Source organism: Somniosus microcephalus, unplaced genomic scaffold, assembly GCF_052327205.1.
Source record: "Somniosus microcephalus isolate GS21.2 unplaced genomic scaffold, FLI_Smic_1.0 unresolved_chr3, whole genome shotgun sequence".
Lineage (NCBI taxonomy): Eukaryota > Metazoa > Chordata > Chondrichthyes > Squaliformes > Somniosidae > Somniosus > Somniosus microcephalus.
This window is the reverse complement of record NW_028225181.1, coordinates 55,466,514-55,488,535: the sequence shown is the minus strand read 5'-3', so window position 1 is coordinate 55,488,535 and position 22,022 is coordinate 55,466,514. Positions and strand designations below refer to the sequence as shown.

At 50.2% G+C, this 22,022-nt stretch overlaps 1 protein-coding gene across 1 annotated transcript in view; it reads right to left on the bottom strand.

Annotated features, from left to right (window-relative positions):
* The window catches only part of LOC147091460 (uncharacterized), a 130,099-nt gene extending 108,313 nt beyond the window's left edge, over positions 1 to 21,786 (bottom strand). The window contains exons 1-5 of the mRNA XM_085976805.1: positions 21,684 to 21,786; positions 12,936 to 13,091; positions 9,048 to 9,203; positions 6,070 to 6,225; positions 1,504 to 1,656 (exon numbers count right to left, since the gene is read on the bottom strand). Coding sequence (XP_085832931.1) covers positions 1,504 to 1,656; positions 6,070 to 6,225; positions 9,048 to 9,203; positions 12,936 to 13,091; positions 21,684 to 21,747 — 685 coding nt within the window. The 5' untranslated portion in view covers positions 21,748 to 21,786. The remainder of the gene's footprint in view (positions 1 to 1,503; positions 1,657 to 6,069; positions 6,226 to 9,047; positions 9,204 to 12,935; positions 13,092 to 21,683) is intronic.
* Between the last annotated feature and the right edge of the window lie 236 nt (positions 21,787 to 22,022).

Sequence of the window (22,022 nt, the reverse complement as noted above, 5' to 3'; positions counted from 1 at the left end):
GACTTGGTTTTTCCTCTATATTTGGCGGTGCATCACCCCCTACTATAGCTCCACTCCGTATCCCATCCCCCTGCCAAGTTAGTTTAAACCCCCGCCCCCCCAACAGTACGAGCAAATCTCTCCGCAAGGATGTTGGTCCCATTCCGGTTCAGGTGCAGCCCGTCCGAATTGTACAAGTCCCACCTTCACCAGAAGCAGACCGAATGATCCAGGAATCTAAAGCCCTCCCTCTTGCACCAAATCTTTAGCCACGCATTCATCTGCTCTATCTTTCTATTCCTATATTCATCAGCACGTAGCACCAGGAGTAATCCAAAGATTACAACCTTTGAGAGATACAGAGCAAAGCTTCCTCTACATTGTCCCATAAAACACTCCCAGGGCAGGTACAGCACGGGTTAGATACAGAGTAAAGCTCCCTCTACACTGTCCCATAAAACACTCCCAGGGCAGGTACAGCACGGGTTAGATACAGAGTGAAGCTCCCTCTACACTGTCCCATAAAACACTCCCAGGGCAGGTACAGCACGGGTTAGATACAGAGTGAAGCTCCCTCTACACTGTCCCATAAAACACTCCCAGGGCAGGTACAGCACGGGGTTAGATACAGAGTAAAGCTCCCTCTACACTGTCCCATCAAACACTCCCAGGGCAGGTACAGCACGGGTTAGATACAGAGTAAAGCTCCCTCTACACTGTCCCATCAAACACTCCCAGGGCAGGTACAGCACGGGTTAGATACAGAGTAAAGCTCCCTCTACACTGTCCCATCAAACACTCCCAGGACAGCTACAGCATGGGTTAGGTACAGAGTAAAGCTTCCTCTACACTGTCCCATGAAACACTCCCAGGGCAGCTACAGCATGGGTTAGGTACAGAGTAAAGCTTCCTCTACACTGTCCCATGAAACACTCCCAGGGCAGGTGCAACACGGGGTTAGATACAGAGTAAAGCTCCCCCTACTCTGTCCCATCAAACACTCCCAGTGCAGGTACAGCACGGGTTAGATACAGAGTAAAGCTCCCTCTACACTGACCCATCAAACACTCCCAGGGCAGGTACAGCACGGGTTAGATACAGAGTAAAGCTCCCTCTACACTGTCCCATCAAACACTCCCAGGGCAGGTACAGCACGGGTTAGATACAGAGTAAAGTTCCCCCTACTCTGTCCCACCAAACACTCCCAGTGCAGGTACAGCACGGGTTAGATACAGAGTAAAGCTCCCTCTACACTGTCCCATCAAACACTCCCAGGGCAGGTACAGCACGGGTTAGATACAGAGTAAAGCTCCCTCTACGCTGTCCCATCAAACACTCCCAGGGCAGGTACAGCATGGGTTAGATACAGAGTAAAGCTCCCTCTACACTGCCCCATTGCACTAGGGACTTGTTGCTGGGTGTGTGAGGGACTCAGTGCTACACCGAGGGGTGCGATTACCCCCGTGCCCTTGTGGGGGAGCAGTTTGCGGAGGCCGGGTCAGCTGGACTGTGGCTGATCCTCACCCTTGCTGATGAACTTCGGGACGCATTTCTTCCCACAGCTGGTTTTGCAACACATCTGCCAGATGTCACATTCGGTGTCGTTGCTGCAGTCGTCTGCCAGTTTCATGTCGCACATCATTGTGAGTCTCGTGTGGGCTGGACACGTTCCATTCACTGAAAGACACAAAGGTGGAGAGTCACTCAACAATCCCCACATCAGTAGGGGCACTTCTATCCATGTCTCCCCCATTCCCCAATGTCTCTGGGGAATGGAACCCGCTCCATGACCTGTCTCCCTCACGCCCACAAACATGCTGCTTGAACCCCGGGGCCTAGGCCGCCCTCACCCCCAGGGGCCAGACAGGGAGTATCAGCAAGCTATTCAACTGTGGGAGTTTTCCTTCCCGATCTTGATTCATCCTCTCACTAACCCAGGGGTAAGAACATAAGAACATAAGAAATAGGAGCAGGAGTAGGCCAATCGGCCCCTCGAGCCTGCTCCGCCATTCAATAAGATCATGGCTCATCTGATCCTAACCGCCAATCTACTATCACAGAACCATCTCCTGAATCTAACAGAATTAGACACACGAAATAGGAGCAGGGTCAGGCTACACGGCCCCTGGGCCCGCTCCGCTACCCACAGGGCCATGACCGATCGGAACCTAGACTCATGTCCAAATTCCTGCCCGCTCCCCGTAACCCTGAATTCCCTTTACTTCTAGGAAACTGTCTATTTCTGTTTTAAATTTATGTAATGATGTAGCTTCTGCAGCTTTTTGGGGCAGCATATTCCATGGACCTACCACCCTCTGAGTGAAGTAGTTCCTCCTCATCTCAGTTTTGAAAGAGCAGCCCCTTATTCTAAGACTATGCCCCCTAGTTCTAGTTTCACCCATCATCGGGAACATCCTCCCCGCATCCACCCGATCCAACCCCTTCACAATCTTATATGTTTCAATAAGATCGCCTCTCATTCTTCTGAACTCCAATGAGTAGAGTCCCAATCTACTCAACCTCTCCTCATATGTCCATCCCCTCATGCCCAGGCTTAACCGAGTGAACCTTCTTTGTACTGACTCGATAGCAAGTATGTCTTTTCTTAAGTATGGACACCAAAACTGTATGCAGTATTCCAGGTGCGGTCTCACCAATACCTTGTACAACTGAAGCAATACCTCCCTATTTTTATATTCTATCCCCCTAGCAATGAAAGCCAACATTCCATTGGCCTTCTTAATCACTTGCTGCACCTGCATACTAACCTTTTGAGTTTCGTGCACCAGGACCCCCAGATCCCTTTGTACTTCAGTACTTTCCTGTTTCTTGCCATTAAGATAATAACTTGCTCTACAATTTTTCCTGCCAAAGTGCATAACCTCACACTTTCCAGTATTGTATTCCATCTGCCAAATCTCTGCCCACTTACTTAGCCTGTCTATGTCCCCTTGCAGGTTTTTTATGTCCTCCTCACTCACTACTTTCCCTCCCATCTTAGTATCATCTGCAAACTTTGATATGTTACACTCGGTCCCCTCCTCCAAATCGTTAATATAGATTGTAAAGAGTTGGGGACCCAGCACTGACCCCTGCGGAACACCACTAGTTACTGATTGCCAGTCTGAGAATGAACCATTTATCCCAACTCTCTGCCTTCTGTTAGATAGCCAATCCTCTATCCATGCCAGAATATTACCCCCAATCCCGTGATTTTTTATCTTAAGCAATAATCTTTTGTGTGGCACCTTGTCAAATGCCTTTTGGAAGTCTAAATACACTACGTCCACTGGTTCCCCTTTATCCACTTCCTCAAAGAACTCCAGCAAATTTGTCAAACATGACTTCCCCTTCATAAAACCATGCTGACTTTGTCCTATTAAATTATGATTATCCAAATGTCCTGTTACTGTCTCCTTAATAATGGACTCCAATATTTTACCTACCACAGATGTTAGGCTAACCGGTCTATAGTTTCCAGCCTTCTGTCTACTGCCCTTTTTAAATAAGGGCGTTACATTAGCAGTTTTCCAGTCTGCCGGGACCTTCGCTGAGTCCAGGCAGTTTTGGAAAATTATTACCAATGCATCCACAATCCCTACCGCCACTTCCCTCAAGACCCTAGGATGTAAGCCATCAGGTCCAGGTGATTTATCCGCCTTGAGTCCCATTATTTTACCGAGTACCACTTCCTTAGTGATTTTGATCGTGTTTAGCTCCTCCCCCCCTATAGCCCCCTGTTTGTCCAGTGTTGGGATATTCTTAGTGTCTTCTACTGTAAAGACTGATGCAAAATATTCATTCAGTGTTTTTGCCATCTCCATATTTCCCACCATTAATTTCCTGGTCTCATCCTCTAAGGGACCAACATTTACTTTAGCCACCCTTTTTCTTTTTATATAACTTTTACTGTCTGTTTTTATATTTTTTGCTAATTTACTTTCATAATCTATCTTCCCTTTCTTAATCAATCTTTTTGTTATTTTTTGCTGTCTTTTAAAGTTTTCCCAATCCTCTATCCTCCCACTAGATTTGGCTACTTTATATGCCCTTGTTTTTAGTCGAATACTATCCTTAATTTCTTTACTTAGTCACTGGACAGGGATCAGGAGCAGGAACCCGAGCTGATTCACAGCCTCCCAAAACACAGGGGTCACTGGGCAGGGATCAAGAGGAGGAACCTGGGCTGATTCACGCCCTCACTAACCCAGGAGGTCACTGGACAGGAATCAGGAGCAGGAACCCGGGCTGATTCACCCCCTCCCTAACCCAGGGGTCACTAGACAGGGATCAGGAGCAGGAACCCGGGCTGATTCACCCACTCCCTAACCCAGGGGTCACTGGACAGAGATCAGGAGCAGGAACCCGGGCTGATTCACCCACTCCCTAACCCAGGGGTCACTGGACAGAGATCAGGAGCAGGAACCCGGGCTGATTCACCCCATCCCTAACCCAGGGGTCACTGGACAGTGATCAGGAGCAGGAACCCGGGCTGATTCACCCCCCTCCCTAACCCAGGGGTCACTGGACAGGGATCAGGAGCAGGAACCCGGGCTGATTCACCCCCTCCATAACTCAGGGGTCACTGGACAGGGATCAGGAGCAGGAACCCGGGCTGATTCACCACCTCCCTAACCCAGGGGTCACTGGACAGGGATCAGGAGCAGGAACCCAGGCTGATTCACCTCCTCCCTAACCCAGGGGTCACTGGACAGGGATCAGGAGCAGTAACCCGGGCTGATTCACTCCCTCCCTAACTCAGGGGTCACTGGACAGGGATCAGGAGCAGGAACCCGGGCTGATTCACCTGCTCCATAACTCAGGGGTCACTGGACAGGGATCAGGAGCAGGAACCCGGGCTGATTCACCTGCTCCATAACTCAGGGGTCACTGGACAGGGGTCAGGAGCAGGAACCCGGGCTGATTCACCTGCTCCCTAACCCAGGGGTCACTGGACAGGGATCAGGAGCAGGAACCCGGGCTGATTCACCTGCTCCCTAACCCAGGGGTCACTGGACAGGGATCAGGAGCAGGAACCTGGGCTGATTCACACCCTCCCTAACCCAGGGGTCACAGTACAGGGATCAGGAGCAGGAATCCGCGCTGATTCGCCCCCCTCCCTAACCCAGGGGTCACTGGACAGTGATCAGGAGCAGGAACCCGGGCTGATTCACCCCCCTCCCTAACCCAGGGGTCACTGGACAGTGATCAGGAGCAGGAACCCGGGCTGATTCACCCCCCTCCCTAACCCAGGGGTCACTGGACAGTGATCAGGAGCAGGAACCCGGGCTGATTCACCCCCTCCCTAACCCAGGGGTCACTGGACAGTGATCAGGAGCAGGAACCCGGGCTAATTCACCCCCCTCCCTAACCCAGGGGTCACTGGACAGGGATCAGGAGCAGGAACCCGGGCTGATTCACCCCCTCCCTAACCCAGGTGTCACTGGACAGGGATCAGGAGCAGGAACCCGGGCTGATTCACCCCCTCCCTAACCCAGGGGTCACTAGACAGGGATCAGGAGCAGGAACCCGGGCTGATTCACCCCCTCCCTAACCCAGGGGTCACTGGACAGGGATCAGGAGCAGGAACCCGGGCTGATTCACCTGCTCCCTAACCCAGGGGTCACTGGACAGGGAGCAGGAGCAGGAACCTGGGCTGATTCACACCCTCCCTAACCCAGGGGTTAGTGGAAAGGGATCAGGAGCAGGAACCCGGGCTGATTCGCCCCCTCCCTAACCCAGGGGTCACTGGACAGGGATCAGGAGCAGGAACCCAGGCTGATTCACCCTCTCACTAACCCAGGGGTCACTGGACAGGGATCAGGAGCAGGAACCCGGGCAGATTCACCCTCTCACTAACCCAGGGGTCACAGTACAGGGATCAGGAGCAGGAACCCGCGCTGATTCGCCCCCTCCCTAACTCTGGGTCAGTCCCACCCCGGGTGAGGATCAGTCTAACTCAGCACAGGCCGGGATAGTGCGTGGGCCTTTCCTGCTCTGTGTATGTGCAGTCGGCTGAGATACCCTCCCCAGTGATTGGCTGAATCTGTAACCAGTTGAGGAGACTGTGGATGGGGATTATTCTCTCACCTCCTGTGAAGAACTTGGGAATGCATTTTTTGCCACAGCCAGCATCGCAACAAGCGTGCATGGCACCACAATTCTTGTCCTCCTCGCATGAATCTCCAGTGGTCATCTCACAGATCTTGGAGAGTCTGTCCTCAGAGGGACATTGATCCACTGGTTCTGGAGAGGAAAGGAAGAACTCACATTTATATAGCGCCTGTCACCACCTCAGGACGTCCCAAAGTGCTCGACAGACAATGAAGTACTTTATTTGGAAGTGTAGTCACTGTTGGGAAATGGGGCCGCCAATCCACACACAGCAAGATCCCACAATACGCCACTGAGGTGAAGGCCCCAGTGCGGTTTGAGGGATATATATTGGGCCCAGGACAAGGGGAGAGTTCCCCTGCTCATCTTCCAATTGTGTCCGTGGGATCTTTCCCGTCTACCTGAGAGGGCAAACGTGGCATCAGGTTAATGTCTCAACTGAAAGACGGCACCTCCAACATTGCGGCGTTCCCTCAGTACTGCCCCTCCGACATTGGCTCCCTCCATCAGTACTGCCCCTTCGACAGTGCGGCATTCCCTCAGTACTGCCCCTCCCACAGTGCAGCGCTCCTTCAGTACTGCCCCTCCCACAGTGCAGCGCTCCTTCAGTACTGCCCCTCCAACATTGCGGCGTTCCCTCAGTACTGCCCCTCCGACATTGGCTCCCTCCATCAGTACTGCCCCTTCGACAGTGCGGCATTCCCTCAGTACTGCCCCTCCCACAGTGCAGCGCTCCCTCAGTACTGCCCCTCCAACAGTGCAGCACTCCCTCAGTACTGCCCCTCCGACAGTGCAGTGCTCCCTCAGTACTGCCCCTCTGACAGTGCAGCACTCCCTCAGTACTGCCCCTCCCACAGTGCAGCACTCCCTCAGTACTGCCCCTCCCACAGTGCAGCACTCCCTCAGTACTGCCCATCCGACAGTGCAGCGCTCCCTCAGTACTGCCCCTCCCAGAGGGCAGCACTCCCTCAGCACTGCCCCTCCGACAGCGCAGCACTCCCTCAGTACTGCCCCTCCGACAGTGCAGCGCTCCCTCAGTACTGCCCCTCCGACAGTGCAGCACTCCCACAGTACTGCCCCTCCGACAGTGCAGCGCTCCCTCAGTACTGCCCCTCCGACAGTGCAGCGCTCCCTCTGTACTGCCCCTCCGACAGTGCAGCGCTCCCTCGGTACTGCCCCTCCGACAGTGCAGCGCTCCCTCAGTAATGCCCCTCCAACCTTGCGGCGTTCCCTCAGCACTGTCCCTCCGACATTGGCACCCTCCCTCAGTACTGCCCCTCTGACAGTGCAGCGCTCCCTCAGTACAGCGACTCCGACATTGCAGTGCTCCCTCAGTACTGCCCCTCCGACAGTGCAGCGCTCCCTCAGTACTGCCCCTCCGACAGTGCAGTGCTCCCTCAGTACTGCCCCTCTGACAGTGCAGCACTCCCTCAGTACTGCCCCTCCCACAGTGCAGCACTCCCTCAGTACTGCCCCTCCCACAGTGCAGCACTCCCTCAGTACTGCCCATCCGACAGTGCAGCGCTCCCTCAGTACTGCCCCTCCCAGAGGGCAGCACTCCCTCAGCACTGCCCCTCCGACAGCGCAGCACTCCCTCAGTACTGCCCCTCCGACAGTGCAGCGCTCCCTCAGTACTGCCCCTCCGACAGTGCAGCACTCCCACAGTACTGCCCCTCCGACAGTGCAGCGCTCCCTCAGTACTGCCCCTCCGACAGTGCAGCGCTCCCTCTGTACTGCCCCTCCGACAGTGCAGCGCTCCCTCGGTACTGCCCCTCCGACAGTGCAGCGCTCCCTCAGTAATGCCCCTCCAACCTTGCGGCGTTCCCTCAGCACTGTCCCTCCGACATTGGCACCCTCCCTCAGTACTGCCCCTCTGACAGTGCAGCGCTCCCTCAGTACAGCGACTCCGACATTGCAGTGCTCCCTCAGTACTGCCCCTCCGACAGTGCAGCGCTCCCTCAGTACTGCGCCTCCGACAGTGCAGTGCTCCCTCAGTACTGCCCCTCCGACAGTGCAGCGCCCCCTCAGTACAGCGACTCCGACATTGCAGTGCTCCCTCAGTACTGCCCCTCCGACAATTCAGTTCTGGCAACTGGTGACTTTCAGCCTGGATTATTGTGCTCAAGTCTCTGGAGTGGGGCTTGAACCCATAACCTTCTGACTCGGAGACTGACGGTGCTAAACTGACACAGAGGTCTTGTTATAGCCTCCTTTGACTAGGCCCACAGGCCTGTCAGTCTCCAGCTATTTTGACTAGGCCCACAGGCCTGTCAATCCCCAGCTATTTTGACTAGGCCCACAGGCCTGTCAGTCTCCAGCTATTTTGACTAGGCCCACAGGCCTGTCAGTCTCCAGCTATTTTCACTAGGCCCACAGGCGGGTCAGTCCCCAGCTATTTTGACTAGGCCCACAGCCCTGTCAGTCCCCAGCTATTTTGACTAGGCCCACAGCCCTGTCAGTCCCCAGCTATTTTGACTCGGCCCACAGCCCTGTCAGTCCCCAGCTATTTTGACTAGGCCCACAGGCCTGTCAGTCCCCAGCTATTTTGACTAGGCCCACAGCCCTGTCAGTCCACAGCTATTTTGACTCGGCCCACAGGCCTGTCAGTCCCCAGCTATTTTGACTAGGCCCACAGGCCTGTCAGTCCCCAGCTATTTTGACTAGGCCCACAGGCCTGTCAGTCCCCAGCTATTTTGACTAGACCCACAGGCCTTTCAGTCCCCAGCTATTTTGACTAGGCCCACAGGCCTGTAAGTCCACAGCTATTTTGACTAGGCCCACAGGCCTGCCAGTCACAGCCTTCTTTGACAAGGCCCAATGGCCTTAGTCACAGCCTCTTTCGTCTGAGCCCAGAGGCTTGGAATTGCCCCCTTTCCTTCTCCGTTACACCACTTGGTGGATTCCCTGTTCCCAGTTCCATGACGTGACTGTCTCTCACTTGCGCATGCTCTTACTTTTTGCAATGAACTCTGGAACACATCTGGGCCCACAGTCTGTGCTACAGCACGAGGCCCAGTGGCTACAAGAGGTGTCGTTCATACAGGGGGCAGAGAAGTTCATCTTGCAGATGTAATGCAGTCTGGACGAGTCTGGACACGAACCGCCATGACCTATAGGGAAGACACAGCCTTACTTAGTTGAACAATTCTCGAGGTTGACAGTCAGAATTCACTGCTGCATATCACACACACACAGCACGGGTTAGATACAGCGTAAAGCTCCCTCTACACTGTCCCATCAAACACTCCCAGGGCAGGTACAGCACGGGTTAGATACAGAGTAAAGCTCCCTCTACACTGTCCCATCAAACACTCCCAGGGCAGGTACAGCACGAGTTAGATACAGAGTAAAGCTCCCTCTACACTGTCCCATCAAACACACCCAGGACAGGTACAGCACGGGTTAGATACAGAGTAAAGCTCCCTCTACACTGTCCCATCAAACACACCCAGGACAGGTACAGCACGGGTTAGATACAGAGTAAAGCTCCCTCTACACTGTCCCATCAAACACTCCCAGGGCAGGTACAGCATGGGTTAGATACTGAGTAAAGCTCCCTCTACACTGTCACATCAAACACTCCCAGGGCAGGTAAAGCACAGGGGTAGATACTGAGTAAAGCTCCCTCTACACTGTCCCATCAAACACTCCCAGGGCAGGTACAGCACGTGTTAGATACAGAGTAAAGCTCCCTCTACACTGTCTCATCAAACACTCCCAGGGCAGGTAAAGCACAGGGTTAGATACAGAGTAAAGCTCCCTCTACACTGCCCCATCAAACACTCCCAGGGCAGGTAAAGCACAGGGTTAGATACTGAGTAAAGCTCCCTCTACACTGTCTCATTAAACACTCCCAGGGCAGGTACAGCACGGTTTAGATACAGAGTAAAGCTCCCTCGACACTGCCCCATCAAACACTCCCAAGGCAGGTACAGCACGGTTTAGATACAGAGTAAAGCTCCCTCTACACTGTCACATCAAACACTCCCAGGGCAGGTAAAGCACAGGGTTAGATACAGAGTAAAGCTCCCTCTACACTGCCCCATCAAACACTCCCAGGGCAGGTAAAGCACAGGGTTAGATACAGAGTAAAGCTCCCTCTACACTGTCTCATTAAACACTCCCAGGGCAGGTACAGCACGGTTTAGATACAGAGTAAAGCTCCCTCGACACTGTCCCATCAAACACTCCCAGGGCAAGTACATCACGGGTTAGATAGAAAGTAAAGCTCCCTCTACACTGTCCCATCAAACACTCCCAGGGCAGCTACAGCACGGGTTAGATACAGAGTAAAGCTCCCTCTACACTGTCCCATCAAACACTCCCAGGGCAGCTACAGCACGGGTTAGATACAGAGTAAAGCTCCCTCTACACTGTCCCATCAAACACTCCCAGGGCAGCTACAGCACGGGTTAGATTCAGAGTAAAGCTCCCTCTACACTGTCCCATCAAACACTCCCAGGGCAAGTACATCACGGGTTAGATAGAAAGTAAAGCTCCCTCTGCACTGCCCCATCCAAAAATTCCAGGGCAGGTACAGCACGGGTTAGATACAAAATAAAGCACCCTCTGCACTGTCCCATCAAACACTCCCAGGGCAGGTACAGCACGGGGTTAGATACAGAGTAAAGCTCCCTCTGCACTGCCCCATCCAAAAATTCCAGGGCAGGTACAGCACGGGTTAGATACAGAGTAAAGCTCCCTCTACACTGTCCCATCAAACACTCCCAGGGCAGGTACAGCATGGGGTTAGATACAGAGTAAAGCTCCCTCTACACTGTCCCATCAAACACACCCAGGGCAGGTACAGCATGGGTTAGATAAAGAGTAAAGCTCCCCCTACACTATCCCATCAAACACTCCCAGGGCAGGGACAGCACGAGTTAGATACAGAGTAAAGCTCCCTCTACACTGTTCGATCAAACACTCCCAAGGCAGGTACGGGTTAGATACAGAGTAAAGCTCCCTCTACATTGCCCCATGAAACACTCCCAGGGCAGGTACAGCATGGGTTAGATACAGAGTAAAGCTCCCTCTACACTGCCTCATCAAACACTCCCAGGGCAGGTACAGCACGGATAGGATACAGAGTAAAGCTCCCTCTACACTGTCCCATCAAACACTCCTAGGGCAGGTCCAGCACGGGTTAGATACAAAGTAAAGCTCGCTCTACACTGCCCCATCAAACACTCCCAGGGCAGGTACAGCATGGGTTAAATACAGAGTAAAGCCCGCTCTACACTGTCCCATCAAACAATCCCAGGACAGGTACAGCATGGGTTAGATACAGAGTAAAGCTCCCTCTACACTGCCACATCAAACACTCCCAGGGCAGGTACAGCACGGGTTAGATACAGAGTAATGCTCCCTCTACACTGTCTCATCAAACACTCCCAGGGCAGGTATAGCATGGGTTAGATACAGAGTAAAGCTCCCTCTACACTGTCCCATCAAACACTCCTAGGGCAGGTACAGCACGGGTTAGATACAGAGTAAAGCTCCCTCTACACTGCCTCATCAAACACTCCCAGGGCAGGTACAGCACGGGTTAGATACAGAGTAAAGCTCCCTCTAAACTGTCCCATCCAACACTCCCAGGGCAGGTACAGCATGGGTTAGATACAGAGTAAAGCTCCCTCTACACTGTCCCATCAAACACTCCCAGGGCAGGTACAGCACGGGGTTAGATATAGAGTAAAGCTCCCTTTACACCGTCCCGCCAAACACTCCCAGGGCAGGTACAGCATGGGTTAGATACAGAGTAAAGCTCCCTCTACACTGTCCCATCAAACACTCCCAGGGCAGGTACAGCACGGGGTTAGATATAGAGTAAAGCTCCCTTTACACCGTCCCGCCAAACACTCCCAGGGCAGGTACAGCACGGGATTAGACACAGAGTAAAGCTCCCTCTACACTGTCCCATCAAACACTCCCAGGACAGTTACATCACGGGTTAGATACAGAGTAAAGCTCCCTCTACACTGTCCCATCAAAAACTCCCAGGGCAGGTACAGCATGGGTTAGATAAAGAGTAAAGCTCCCCCTACACTGTCCCATCAAACACTCCCGGGGCAGGTACAGCATGGGGTTAGATACAGAGTAAAGCTCCCTCTACACTGTCCCATCAAACACACCCAGGGCAGGTACAGCATGGGTTAGATAAAGAGTAAAGCTCCCTCTACACTATCCCATCAAACACTCCCAGGACAGGTACAGCGCTGGTTAGATACAGAGTAAAGCTCCCTCTACACTATCCCATCAAACACTCCCGGGGCAGGTACAGCATGGGGTTAGATACAGAGTAAAGCTCCCTCTACACTATCCCATCAAACACTCCCAGGGAAGGTACAGCATGGGTTAGACACAGAGTAAAGCTCCCTCTACACTGTCCCATCAAACACTCCCAGGACAGTTACATCACGGGTTAGATACAGAGTAAAGCTCCCTCCACACTGTTGCAGGAAGCAGTTAAATATTATTTATAAAACACAGATAAAACATGAAGGTGAAATATTTTCTGCCATGCCTAACATCAGGTATAACATTATCACAAAAAACAGACCATGTTTCCTGACTTTGATCTTCCACTCAGGTCTACTGAGGGTGAAAGGTCAGAGGGATAATGGGACAATTTTCATTATCTGTGCGGAGTCTCCCAGATTTCCGTCTCTCGCTGCGGCCGAGAGCAACAGGAACAACAACTTGCATTTATATAGTGGCCTAGAAATCCGTCTGGGGCGGTGGTGCGGAACGGGCGGACTCAGATCGGCCGCCCAGTGACTGCAATGGAACTGAATATCAGGCGCTGGGTTTAACGGGCGGGGTTGTCTCTGTGTCCTCACCTCCACTTCTGAACTTCACCACACATCTCTTCCCACATCCAGTGTCACAGCAGCTCTGCCAGATATCGCAATCATCATCGCTGGAACACAGATTGCCCAGTTTCATCTGACAAATGGGGGTCAGTCGGGATGCTGCCGGACATTCAAATTCTTGCTCTGTGGAGACAATAACAGTTTGTGGGGGATCAGAGTGAGCTGGGCGGGTTCAAGGGTCACAACTCTTCAATAAAATGTGCCCCCCGCCCCCAGTACAGAACTTGACATCGAATTTTAGAATCTTACAGCACAGGCCATTCGGCCCATTGTGCCTGTGCCGGCTCTTTGAAAGATCTGTCCCATTTAGTCCCACAGCCCAGCTTTTTCCCCATAACCCTACAAATGGGTCCTCCAAGTACATGTCCAATTGCCTTTTCAAAGTTCCTATGGAACCTGCTTCCACCAGCCTTTCAGGTCGAGCGTTCCCGATCATAACAACACCCTGTGTGAAGAAATTAACCCTCCTTCCAAAATTCTATAGGCTCTGGAACAGTTCCCATGGTTTGGAGGGTAGCTAATGTTACCCCACTGTTCAAAAATGGTGGTACCTGTAGAAAGAAAACGGGGAATTAGAGACCGGTAAGCCTGACAATGGTAGTGGGGAAAATGCTAGAGTCCATTATATCCATTATAAAAGATGTAATAGCAGAGCACTTGGAAAACAGGGACAGGATCGGACAAAGTCAACATGGATTTACAAAATGTAAATTGTGCTTGACTAATCTACTGGAATTTTTTGAGGATGTAACTGGTAAAATAGATAAGGGAGAACCAGTGAACGTGGTGTATTTGGACTTTCAGAAGGCTTTCAATAAAGTCCCGCATAAGAGATTAGCATGTAAAGTTGTGGCACATGGGATTGGGGGCAAGTTACTGACTTGGACAGAGAACTGGTTGGCAGACAGAAAGCAAAGAGTTGGAATAAACGGGTCTTTTTCCGAGTGGCAGGCAGTGACTGGTGGGGTACCGCAGGGATCGGTCCTAGGACCCTAGCTATTCACAATATATATTAATTATCTAGACGAGGGAACTAGATGTAATATCTTCAAGTTTGCAGATGACACAAAGCTAGGTGGGCATGTGTGCTGTGAGGAGGATGCCGAGAAACTCCAGTATGATTTGGACAGGTTGGGTGATATGGCAGATGCAGTATAATGTGGATAAATGCGAGGTTATCCATTTTGGTGTCAAAAACAGGAAGGCAGATTATTATCTGAACGGCAAGAGATTGGGAGAAGGAGAAGTGCAACGAGACCTGGGTGTCCTTGTGCACCAGTCGCTGAAGGTAAGCATGCAGGTGCAGCAGGCAGTTAAGAAGGCAAATGCTATGTGGGGTTTGAGTACAGGAGCAAGGATGTCTTGCTACAGTTGTACAGATGTAAGAAGTCACACAACACCAGGTTATAGTCCAACAGCTGTTGGACTATAACCTGGTGTTGTGTGACTTCTTACATTTGTCCACCCCAGTCCAACTCCGGCATCTCCACACCACAGTTGTACAGGGCCTTGGTGAGACCACACCTTGAGTATTGTGTGCAGTTTTGGTCGCCTTATCTGAGGAAGGATGTTCTTGCCATGGAGGGAGTGCAGCGAAGATTCACCAGACTGATACCTGGGATGGCAGGAATGACGTATGAGGAGAGATTGGGTTGATTGCGCTTATACTCGCTGGAGTTTCGAAGAATGAGAGGGGATCGCATTGAAACTTATAAAATTCTAACAGGACTAGACAAACCAGATGCAGGAAGGATGTTCCCGATGGTGGGCGAGTCCAGAACCAGGGGTCACAGTCTAAGGATAAGGGGTAAGCCATTTAGAACTGAGATGAGGAGGAATTTCTTCACCCAGAGCGTGGTGAACCTATGGAATTCTCTACCACAGAAGGCAGTTGAGGCCAATTCATTAAATATATTCAAGAAGGAGTTAGATATATTTCTTAAGGCTAAAGGGATCAAGGGATATGGGGAGAAAGCAGGGACAGGGTACTGAATTTGGATGATCAGCCATGATCTCACTGAATGGCGGAGCAGGCTCGAGGGGCCGAATGGCCTACTCCTGCTCCTATCTTCTGTGTTTCTATTTCCCCGCTAGTTATTTACCCAGTTATTTTAATTCTCTGGCCCACTTGCCAGAGGAAACAGCTTCTCCTCACTTGCTCTATCAAAACCCCTCATCATTTTGAATACCTCTATTAGCTCGCCCCTTATCCTTCTCTGCTCTAAGGAGAACAATCCCAGCTTCTCCAGTCTATCCACATAACTCTCCTTCATCCCGGCTATCCTCCTGGTAAACCTCCTCTGCACCCTCTCCAAGGCCTTGACATCCTTCCTAAAATGTGATGCCCAGAATTAGACACAATACTCCAGCTGGGGCCTAAACTTTACCGATTTTACAGCACAAACAGGCCATTCGGCCCAACTGGTCCACACTGGTGTTTATGCTCTACATGAGCCTCCTCCCACCCTTCTTCATCTAACCCCATCAACATATCCCTCTATTCCCTTCCCCCTCATGTACTTAACTAGCTTCCTGTAAAGGCATCAATGTTATTCTACTCAACCTGTGGTAGCGAGTTCCACTGTAAAGGAAAAACCATATTCCAAGAGACACACCATCCTATGAACAGATTTCGGATATTATTAGTACATGACATACTGGTGGCATAGTGGTTAGCACTGTTGTCTCACAGCGCCAGGGACCCGGGTTCAAATCCGGCCTCGGGTGACTGTCTGTGTGGAGTTTGCACATTCTCCCCGTGTTTGCGTGGGTTTTCTCCGGGTGCTCCGGTTTCCTCCCACAGTCCAAAGATGTGCGGGTTAGGTTGATTGGCTATGATAAAAATTGGCCCTTAGTGTTAGGGGGGATTAAATACGTGGGGTTACGGGGATAGGGCTTGGGTGGGATGGCTGTCGGTGTAGGGACCGGGTGCTAGGGTTTGGATGATCAGCCATGATCTCGTTGAATGGCGGAGCAGGCTCGAAGGGCCAAATGGCCTACTCCTGCCCCTATCTTCTATGTAAAAGTCTGGAAAGCGTCGGCAATACAAGCTGTGTCAATACAGGCTTCTGAGATAAAATGAAGTGTTGACACAAAAGTTGTAAACACCACACAAGCTTTTGAAATGGGAATTGGTTTGTTGATACCAAAACAATGGCCCTATTGAAACAGCAAGTTGTAGCTTCCAGAATGTTTGCAGTTTGGAACCAACACAATAGCTAGGCCCAAGTAAAGTGTTAAAAACTAACACTTCGAACAGGAACACAGAATATTAAAAAACCATGTGCCTTTGTAAAAGTAATGTCAAATGTGAAACAGGAAATACGATTATATATGCAACTAATTGAAGTAGCTAAGAAATGCAACAAACACCCTAGTTGACGTGTTTTTGATTTACATATTGTAAAATGTACAAACAGATCACTTTGAAAATATGATATCAATAGATGACATCAAGCAATCACATGGTTTTTGTATTAACATAGAAACATCGAAACATAGAAGATAGGAGCAGGAGTAGGCCATTCAGCCCCTCGAGCCTGCTCCGCCATTCAATGAGATCATGGCTGATCGTCCAAATTTAGTACCCTGTTCCTGCCTTCTCTCCATATCCCTTGATCCCCCCTAGCCTTAAGAAACATATCCAACTCCGTCTTGAATATATTTAATGAATTGGCCTCAACTGCCTCCTTTGGTAGAGAATTCCACAGGTTCACAACTCCATGGCTGAAGGAATTCCTCCTCATCTCTGTCCTAAATGGCTTACCCCTTATCCTTAAACTGTGACCCCTGGTTCTGGACTCCCCGACCATCGGGAACATCCTTCCAGCATCTAGTCTGTCTAGTCCTGTTAGAATTTTATAAGTTTAGATGAGATCCCCTCTCATTCTTCTAAACTCCAGCGAGTACAAGCCCAATCGACCCAATCTCTCCTCATACATCATTCCTGCCATCCCAGGTATCAGCCTGGTGAATCTTCGCTGCACTCCTTCCATGGCAAGAACATCCTTCCTCAGATAAGGTGACCAAAACTGCACACAATACTCCAGATGTGGTCTCACCAAGGCCCTGTACAACTGCAGCAAGACACCCTTGTTCCTGTACTCAAACCCTCTCGCTACAAAGGCCAACATACCATGTGCCTTCTTAACCACCTGCTGCACCTGCATGCTTACTTTCAGTGACTGGTGCACAAGGACGCCCAGGACTCGTTGCACTTCCCCTTCTCCCAATCTATTGCCATTCAGATAATAATATGCCTTCCTGTTTTTGACACCAAATTGGATAACCCCGCATTTATCCTCGTTTTATTGCATCTGCCATGCTTCTGCCCAATCACCCAACCTGTCCAAATCATACTGGAGTTTCTCGGTATCCTCCTCACAGCACACACGCCCACCCAGCTTTGTGTCATCTGCAAACTTGGAGATATTACATCTAGTTCCCTCATCCAGATCATTAATATATATTGTAAATAGCTGGGGTCCAAGGACCGATCCCTGCAGTACCCCACTAGTCACTGCCTCCCATTCGGAAAAAGAGCCGTTTATTCCAACTCTTTGCTTTCTGTCTGCCAACCAGTTCTCTATCCAAGTCAATACCTTGTCCCCAATCCCATGTGCCTTAATTTTCCACGCTAATCTCTTATGCGGGACCTTATCGAAAGCATTTTAAAAATCCAAATACACCACATCCACTGGTTCTCCCTTATCTATTTTATCAGTTACATCCTTAAAAAAGTATTGAACTTCAACAGTTATCAGACACAACGTCTGCTTCCAAACAGCAGAGGTGATTTAGAAATTGAATGAAAGAACTTCGTAAGAACGACATCAAATAAATACTATTGTCATATTGTTTTTTATGCTAAATTTTGAAACACCAATACCGCAGACAGGATTTTGAGAGTTGGCAGCTGAACTAACAGTAAGATAGAAAAGAATTCAACAAAGAATGACTGGAGATAATTAGCTTACATCAGCAGAAAACTTCAAGAATAAACCACTAAAAAAAGGTATAAAAATAGAGCTTTTCGGATGGAAAGTCAGAAGTCGCTGGAAAGGGCAAGCGATTCTTAACTTCAGAGGCACGCACTGTAAGTTTTTAATTCTTTGAGTCTCGGGATCAAAAAGGTACTTTAATTTGATTTTGGTGGATATTCTAGATTAAGAATAATAGAAATGTAAAAATGTATGAAGTTAAGATTTGAGAATAAGGATCTCTGAGATTAAGAGATGTAAGCTATTTGTATTTTGAACTGTTAAAGTTGTGATGGACTCAACAGCTGTTAACTGTATGTCGGCTCTTAAATAAATCTGTATATTTTTAGAATTGTCTCAAATAGTATTTCTGTATCAAACTCGCGAACTCAATCTCTGTACATTCTTTGGTGAGGAGTTGCAGATTCTGGGGGAGTATTCCGGACCCTCATAATATCCGGAAGGTTACAGTCTAGCTAAACTTATTAAAAGTGCTATCTGGAGGATGGTCTTTGTGTCATTCCTTTCCTTTAGAGAGATTGCCTGGACCTTTAGACCCAATTAAGTGTCTTATAGAATTTGGCTATCTCTAACTTTAGTTGAAGGTGAATGTCTGGGAAATACGCCTGATCTGGGGCAGTCCGAAAAGGGCTCGGACTAGTAATTATCCCTTCACCACAATCTAACGAACTTGTAAAGAAGTTTCTCCTGAATTCCCTATTGGATTTTTAGTGGCTATCTAATATTTATGGCCCCTAGTTCTAATCTTGCCCACAAGTGAAAACAGCTTCTCTACATTTACTCTATCAAACCCCTTTAATAATTTTAAAGATCTCTATCAGGTCACCCCTCAGCCTTTGAGCCCCAGCTGTTCAGTCTTTCCTGACAGCTATAATCTAACAATTCTGGTATAATTCTTGTAAATCTTTTTTTGCACCTTTTAAAGTGCCTCTGTATTCATTTTATAATATGGAGACCAGAACTGTGCACAGTATTCCAAGTGTGATCTAACCAAGGGTATGGGGAGTGAGGGGGAGAGTGGGATTAGACTGGGTGGGATATTAAAGGGTATGGGGAGTGAGCAGGAGAGTGGGATTAGACTGGGTGGGATATTAAAGGGTATGGGGAGTGAGGAGAGTGGGATTAGACTGGGTGGGTTATTAAAGGGTATGGGGAGTGAGGGGGAGAGTGGGATTAGACTGGGTGGGTTATTAAAGGGTATGGGGAGTGAGCAGGAGAGTGGGATTAGACTGGGTGGGATATTAAAGGGTATGGGGAGTGAGCAGGAGAGTGGGATTAGACTGGGTGGGATATTAAAGGGTATGGGGAGTGAGTAGGAGAGTGGGATTAGACTGGGTGGGATATTAAAGGGTATGGGGAGTGAGCAGGAGAGTGGGATTAGACTGGATGGGATATTAAACTGTATGGGGAGTGAGCAGGAGAGTGGGATAAGACTGGGTGGGATATTAAAGGGTATGGGGAGTGAGCAGGAGAGTGGGATTAGACTGGGTGGGTTATTAAAGGGTATGGGGAGTGAGTAGAGTGGGATTAGACTGGGTGGGATATTAAAGGGTATGGGGAGTGAGCAGGAGAGTGCGATTAGACTGGGTGGGTTATTAAAGGGTATGGGGAGTGAGTAGAGTGGGATTAGACTGGGTGGGATATTAAAGGGTACGGGGAGTGAGCAGGAGAGTGCGATTAGACTGGGTGGGATATTAAAGGGTATGGGGAGTGAGGGGGAGAGTGGGGTTAGACTGGGTGGGATAATAAATGTTATGGGGAGTGAGCAGGAGAGGGGGATTAGACTGGGTGGGATAATAAAGGTTATGGGGAGTGAGGGGGAGAGTGGGATTAGACTGGGTGGGATATTAAAGGGTATGGGGAGTGAGGGGGAGAGTGGGGTTAGACTGGGTGGGATATTAAAGGGTATGGGGAGTGAGGGGGAGAGTGGGATTAGACTGGATGGGATTTTAAAGAGTAATGGGGAGTGAGCAGGAGAGTGGGATTAGACTGGGTTGGATACTAAAGGATATGGGGAGTGAGCAGGAGAGTGGGATTAGACTGGGTGGGATATTAAACAATATGGGGAGTGAGGGAGAGAGTGGGATTAGACTGGGTGGGTTATTGAAGGGTATGGGGAGTGAGCAGGAGAGTGGGATTAGACTGGGTGGGTTATTAAAGGGTATGGGGAGTGAGGGGGAGAGTGGGGTTAGACTGGGTGGGTTATTAAAGGGTATGGGGAGTGAGGGGGAGAGTGGGATTAGACTGGGTGGGTTATTAAAGGGTACGGGGAGTGAGCAGGAGAGTGTGATTAGATTGGGTTAGATATTAAAGGGTATGGGAGTGAAGGGGAGTGTGGGATTAGACTGGGTGGGATATTAAAGGGTATGGGAGTGAGGTAGAGTGTGGGATTAGACTGGGTGGGATATTAAAGGGTATGGGAGTGAAGGGGATTGTGGGATTAGATTGGGTTAGATATTAAAGGGTATGGGAGTGAAGGGGAGTATGGGATTAGACTGGGTGGGATATTAAAGGGTATGGGAGTGAGGTAGAGTGTGGGATTAGACTGGGTGGGATATTAAAGGGTATGGAAGTGAAGGGGATTGTGGGATTAGACTGGGTGGGATATTAAAGGGTATGGAAGTGAAGGGGAGTGTGGGATTAGACTGGGTGGGATATTAAAGGGTATGGAAGTGAAGGGGAGTGTGGGATTAGATTGGGTTAGATATTAAAGGGTATGGAAGTGAAGGGGAGTGTGGGATTAGACTGGGTGGGATATTAAAGGGTATGGGAGTGAAGGGGAGTGTGGGATTAGACTGGGTGGGATATTAAAGGGTATGGGAGTGAAGGGGAGTGTGGGATTAGACTGGGTGGGATATTAAAGGGTATGGGAGTGAAGGGGAGTGTGGGATTAGACTGGGTGGGATATTAAAGGGTATGGGAGTGAAGGGGAGTGTGGGATTAGACTGGGTGGGATATTCAAGGGTATGGGAGTGAAGGGGAGTGTGGGATTAGATTGGGTTAGATATTAAAGGGTATGGGAGTGAAGGGGAGTGTGGGATTAGACTGGGTGGGATATTCAAGGGTATGGGAGTGAGGTAGAGTGTGGGATTAGACTGGGTGGGATATTCAAGGGTATGGGAGTGAAGGGGAGAGTGGGATTAGACTGGGTGGGATATTAAAGGGTATGGGAGTGAGGTAGAGTGTGGGATTAGACTGGGTGGGATATTCAAGGGTATGGGAGTGAAGGGGAGTGTGGGATTAGACTGGGTGGGATATTAAAGGGCTTCGCGAGTGAGCTGGAGATCCAATGGGATCCAATCTTCTGTCTCACTCGTGCTTTTGGGATTCACCATGTAAAGTGAAGGGGGCGGGGGATTGGTGGGGAGTGGGCTTCTGAACCCACGAATTCCACTGAAAGTGGGTTTGCCATGTTTACGATTCTTGCCTCCTACGCCGAATTCGGTCAGTGATGAGCAAATTTGGGGGGGGGTGCACGAAAGCTAGAGTGAGTCCTTCTCACCTTGTAATCCTGCATCTCCTCCACTGGTCCACGAAACACTAATGCCCCGACCCACCCTGTCCACCCGTCAGAAAGAGGAGCCCTGCCTGCATCCCCTCCCTTGGAAGCTTGGATTGACCCCAGGTCGCCAGAGAGGTGAAAGGTCAATGTCTGACCCACTGCCCCATGCAGCACTCCCCCATCCCCCACCCCCACACACCCTTTGTGACTCACCTGATACCACGCCAGCCGTTCCCGAGGCAAGGAACAGGAGCAGCACTACTCCCAGGATCTCCATCTTCGGAGGTGCGCAAGGTCTCCGGGAGCTGAAGTTGAGCCTGAACACTCCAGAATTTATACCGACCCAACTCCGCCCTCTTCCCCATCAAGTGAGTTCTCAAATATCCCGCAGGCTTTGTGTGGTAATGATCCCTTAGAAGGGGCGGAGGGAGAGTATCATATTCAACTCGGAGGTGGAGTCTGGTGCCAGGATTCATGTTGTCATGGGAAATGCCCAAAGGCTCCCATTTCTACAGCTTCTTTTCCCCACCTTAGGACGTCCCAAGCGCTTTA